Source organism: Mustela nigripes, chromosome 15, assembly GCF_022355385.1.
Source record: "Mustela nigripes isolate SB6536 chromosome 15, MUSNIG.SB6536, whole genome shotgun sequence".
Lineage (NCBI taxonomy): Eukaryota > Metazoa > Chordata > Mammalia > Carnivora > Mustelidae > Mustela > Mustela nigripes.
The window spans coordinates 1345038-1350511 of NC_081571.1; the positions used below are offsets into that span (position 1 = coordinate 1345038).

Here is a 5474-nt window from a genome sequence, read left to right on the forward strand (position 1 = left end):
GATGTCTACTTTTGTCGCACATCCTAATGCTTTCAGTGACTGGCTAAATAGAGAACATCCTCTCACACTCCCACATCCCCGTGAGGGAGAAGGACTCTAGACTTCAGAGTCTCAAATAGCAACACAGTGGGACACCTGCTTTCATTTTTTACATGAATTGAAATCAGAACACTGCTCTGAAAAAATACTATGGGCACTGTTTTATCACAGAATATTACTTCTTTATAAATGAGTGATTTTCAAGGAGGTGAATCAAATTTCACACTCCTACTCATGCACGACACGGGCCAGCTAGACTATGGTCAATTCACAATATTGGCATCTTCATCAACATGTGGTGGATAAAATCCAATTTTAAAATGTAAAAACTAAATACAATTATAGCTCTCACACTCATCTCCAACCCCAGCCAAAATCAAATTGTGGGTAAATCAGAAGCTTTCTATTAACATTTATTATGGGAGAACCTAAAGGACCAGTGTTCACATCCACTTTGGCTGTCTGTAAACTGAATTGTGACCAAAGCTATTTTTTTTTAAAATCAGAATGCTGTTTTTTTTTTTTAAAGATTTTATTTATTTATTTGACAGAGAGAAATCACAAGTAGTCGGAGAGGCAGGCAGAGAGAGAGAGAGGGAAGCAGGCTCCCTGCTGAGCAGAGAGCCCGATGCAGGACTCGATCCCAGGACCCTGAGATCATGACCTGAGCCGAAGGCAGCAGCTTAACCCACTGAGCCACCCAGGCGCCCAAGAATGCTTTTCAAACTAAGATTTGTTGGTGGCCCTTCTCAACCCAGAGAACTAGGTCCTACTGCATGAAGCCTAAGGCATCCACTGTAGGTGATGATCAATCTTCTCTCCTCTGCAATCTACAGTGATGAGTTGTGTCCTAGCCTGGGGAGAATGGAGAAAATAGCCACTCAATTTTCTGTAATTCTCAAATCTGTTTGAGAAAAGCCTAAAGGATATTTATGGGAAGCTGGCATCTTTCAAGCTGAGGAGATTATCTAAGTTCATTCTGCAGCAAGCATAAGGCTCTAATGAACTAGTTGCACACATTTATCTGAGAATGGGAATTGCAGTCTTCTCATCAGGTTGCTAGTGGGTCACTCTTTACCATATAAAACACAAATTACGTTTTGGAGTGTAACCCCCCATAAGTCATCGGGAAATTGGTGTTGATTTACACAAAGGAATGAATCAAATTGGCAAGTGTTTGGTGTTTTGCTGAATAAGGGCTGACAGCACTCAGTGGAAGTTGGAGTGTGAGAAGGACCGGGCTCAGCATTACCACTGTTCATTGGTTTTCAAACAAACAGCGACTCAGACACAACAGCAGGGTGTGCAGTACAGAAAATTCTGCCATGTTCCAGCCACACCCATGTAGAGAAAGAGCCTTCGCTGTCAGTGCAGCAATCCGCGTGGGTGACAAATGGGGCACACGTCCGAAATCAGCACATGCACTTACACAGGAAGTAAAACCCAGATACTTTTATTTACACTTTAGAAAGCAAACAGGCTGCCCACAAAGAATGGTTAGAAAACTCAAAGAGTTTTATTTTGTACTGTTAAAAAAAATGTAGGTCATTGATTCATCTGTATAAATAATTTTTCTGGCAAGAGTAGTTAACTTTTAACCTTCCATTCAAAAACTTCACAACTTGAAGTACTTGAAATGCACTTAAATTTACCCTGCCTTTATTTTTTTTTAAATGGTACATTCGCATAGCAATTAGCTGACTCATAAGGTCAAAATTTCTTTTTAAAAAAGTTCAAAGTTTTACTAGTACGTAATGGGACAAATTAGCAGTCTCTTAGTCAGTATTCATTTTAATAGTATTATTTTTCTTTCATTTCTTCTGAAAGAAAGTGGGGGAAGATAGGCATTCCTGTACAATTCAGATCAAAGCACAAAGTATCAATTTAAAAATAAATACCTAAGGCATACATGCCACACTTTCATTTCAATTTCCTCAGCTGTTTAAAAATTATCTCAAGTGTTGCTGCATTTTTCCCTGCTTTCTTACCAGCAACCTCTGTGGCTCTCGCCTGCACTGACTCTGCCTCTGGAGGGTAGCTGCTCATTGTCACTTGTCACGAAGCATACAGTTTGATATCCTGGGCTTCACAGGCAATTTCAGAAACTCAAATGACACTATATGGACTTGCTCTAAATCTTTTTTTAGTGCAGTTTGGCAAATATCCCAAATGAAGTTCAAGGTATCAAACAGAGATAGTGCTAAATGTGTCTACAACTTTCTGGGCAGCCCAGAGGCTCTGGAGAGAATAGGAATGGAAAACCTAATTGCCCCGAGCTGAAGTGACTGCAGACACCTGTTGCTTTACCACAGCAGAACAGTTACCCACAGAGACAGCAGGAGCCCAAGGCTGGGCAGCAGCACCTGCAAAGGTGGCCCAGGTTGCTGGACTCTTGGGTTGTTGGGAATATCTTTAAAGGTCAACAGCCCCTGCACCCACTTTGCCCCTACCTCCCCATCTCAGCAAACGTGGACGTTCTCCCCACTCTACCTCACAGTGTTAAGAACAGCAAGCATGGACACACAGAAACCTGCTCTCTTCCGGTTGATCTTCCCTTCCTCCACTCCAGTGCTCTCTCACTCCAGGCTTTCTCTACCTGCAGACTGGAACTGCTCTTTTGTTTTTGGTTGCTAGAAAAGAGGTTATTATAACGCTGTCTGGAGAGACCACCACTAGATGGCCAAGTCATTGGGTCTGGCCCGACCGCCACTGGACTTACTAGCCTTGCTTGATCGTCCGGGGTCTGCTGGGAGCAAGGGAGGCATGTGCATCTCCACTGCGGTGGTCACTGGCTGCTCCTCCCCATCATCGGGAGTCACTTCCAATTTGCTCTCTCCCAAGCTGCTGCCGTTGCCATTCTCCAACAGGCCAGGTGCACTGCTTCCCACACCACCCTCCTGAGGGAGCTCCTTGGTGCTGCCTGTAGGGCTCAGGGATGCAGAACCCGAAGCTGGAAGGGAGGCCCTCCTAGCAGAAGTCTGCTGCTCAGCCTCCTGGTTGGCCCAGTTCTGCTCTGTCATTAGCAGGTGGTGATTGCCGTTGTAGAACTTGGCAGGGTGGTCCTTCCCAGGGGCCTCGGACAGGGCTGCCATGTCAAAGTCTGTTGCTGGTGGAGGGGCCCCGGGGTAGCCCGCCCCTGTGGCCTGTCCCAGAGAAGAGGCAGAGTGAGCATAGTAAGGTGGGAATCCGATGGTAACCGTGGGCGGGGCCGAGTGGGAGGGAAGAAGGAGTGGGCTTACACCCCCAGGTTTCGTGGCCCCTACCCTGGATTCAGGGGTGTCTGAGCGATAGTTGGTCATCCCTTGTTTAAGCTTCTTCCAGCCCAGGTGGTAGATCTCCAGCATGTTGAGTAAGAGGGACACGCAGGCCACTGCCAGCATGAAGATGATGAATATGGTCTTCTCCGTGGGCCTGGAGATGAAGCAGTCCACCGTGTTGGGGCAGGGCCACCGGTCACAGCGGTACAGTGGCTTCAGCTCAAAGCCGTACAGAAAGTACTGCCCAGCGATGAAGCCCACTTCGAACAGTGTCTTAAAGATGATGTTGAAGACGTAGGTCCGGAGCAGGGCCCCGGCGATTCGGATCTTGCCACGGTCATCCCTCACCGGTGGTTTGTCCTTCTGGCTCTGGCTGCCCGACCCACAGCGTGCAGCCGGCCCGTCGCTCTTCAGCAGCTCTTCCTCCCGCTCTTTCTTCTTCTCTTCCATGCGCACGATGTGCAGCACATGGCCCAGGTAGATGAGGGTGGGCGTGGACACAAAGATGATCTGCAGCACCCAGAAGCGGATGTGGGAGATGGGGAAGGCTTTGTCGTAGCAGACGTTCTCGCAGCCGGGCTGCTGCGTGTTGCACATGAAGTCCGACTGCTCGTCTCCCCACACCTCCTCGGCTGCGGCGCCCAGTACCAGGATCCTGAAGATGAACAGGACCGTCAGCCAAACCTTGCCAATGACCGTGGAGTGCTCCTGTGCGTTCTCTAATAGTCTCCCCAGAAAGCTCCAGTCGCCCATTGCTTCAGAGTGCTAACCTGCAAGGGAACATCGCTGGTTAATAGGAAGCCTAAGGTTGGCAACCTGTAGGGTCCAAACATCCCTAGGGGCAGGCCTCGGCAGATGGCGCTGGAATATCGCTGCTGGGGGAGCTGTAGTCCCACTTCCAAACCAGGGAGGCGCTGCAGAGCTTTCTACAGCATGAGTGTGAGTGTACGTGTGCGTGTGCGTCCACCGTCGCGCTGAGCAGGGTTACAGAAACGCCCTCAGTGTCCGCATAACACGGAACTACTGTTACAGGACACAACGGTGACACCAAGGAGATGCCCAAGAGCGACTTAAGCCCTTCCTTCAGCGATGAGGAAACTAGAGCTCCAAAGGGAGATAACTTGCCTGAGGAGAAAATAACTCTCCCCTGGCTTCTAACTCCCCATCCTGCTCTCTTCCAGGGCCCAGTCTCCAAGGCAGCTCTGGTGCTGTGGGGTACACAGCTTGGGTCCTTTACTAACCTCACCCTTTCTGTTCCTGTGAGATTACAGCAACTCTCCCCCTGATGAATTCATAACTTCTACCACACATTAACCTACTACCTATTATTTCCTTTCTTTTTCACTTTGCAAATGTTCCATGCATGGTTAACTCACTGCGCGTCCCCAGGCAGGAGCCTGTGTCTCCGTCTGTAACATGGGGCGACGCTCATTGTTTTGGGTGCGGTGAGCTGCACCCTAGGTGGACGGAGGGCCCGCAGGCGGCCTCTGGGAAGGTAGCGGTGTTCCGCAGACACAGGGGACCAAGATTGCAAGGTGTCCTCCCTGTCGCTACTGTTCAAACAGGCCAAATGCTTCCAGCTAAAGCCAAAAGAGCTCTGTTCTCTCATTCTTCGCTAAGGAAAGCGGCCCAAGCTCCAAGTGTATGTACAAATTCCGGCAGCCTTAAAAACACTCTTCTCTTCTTGAATTTTAAAATGTTTAAAAATATTGACTTTTATGAATTGGTTCAGAGGCAGATAAACAAAACATATTTTATTCACCATGATCTAAAGAAAAGACAACTAACTGTTAACCCTCTCCTAGAATAAACTTTCAAGCCTTTGTTTTGGTCATTTGAGGTCTTTAGAAAAATATTACCATTCACTGGATCAAGAAGATGTGGTATATATACACAATGGAATACTATGCAGCCATCAAAAGAAATGAAATCTTGCCATTTGCAACAACATGGATGGAACTAGAGCGTATCATGCTTAGCGAAATAAGTCAAGCAGAGAAAGACAACTATCATATGATCTCCCTGATATGAGGAAGTGGTGATGCAACATGGAGGCTTAAGTGGGTAGAAGAATAAATGAAACAAGATGGGATTGGGAGGGAGACAAACCATAAGTGACTCTTAATCTCACAACAAACTGAGGGTTGCCGGGGGGAGGGGGTTTGGGAGAAGGGGGTG

General features: G+C 47.7%; 1 protein-coding gene across 4 annotated transcripts in view; it reads right to left on the bottom strand.

Moving 5' to 3' along the window:
• Positions 1 to 600: 600 nt before the first annotated feature.
• The window catches only part of GJA3 (gap junction protein alpha 3), a 21262-nt gene continuing 16388 nt past the window's right edge, over positions 601 to 5474 (bottom strand). For 3 of the 4 annotated variants that reach the window (XM_059378362.1, XM_059378361.1, XM_059378359.1), the window contains one exon: positions 1477 to 4066. In XM_059378362.1, coding sequence (XP_059234345.1) covers positions 2712 to 4049 — 1338 coding nt within the window. In that variant the 5' untranslated portion in view covers positions 4050 to 4066 and the 3' untranslated portion in view covers positions 1477 to 2711. Of the gene's footprint in view, positions 895 to 1476; positions 4067 to 5474 lie in introns of those variants that run through there. The other variant, XM_059378363.1, reaches the window with a different exon arrangement.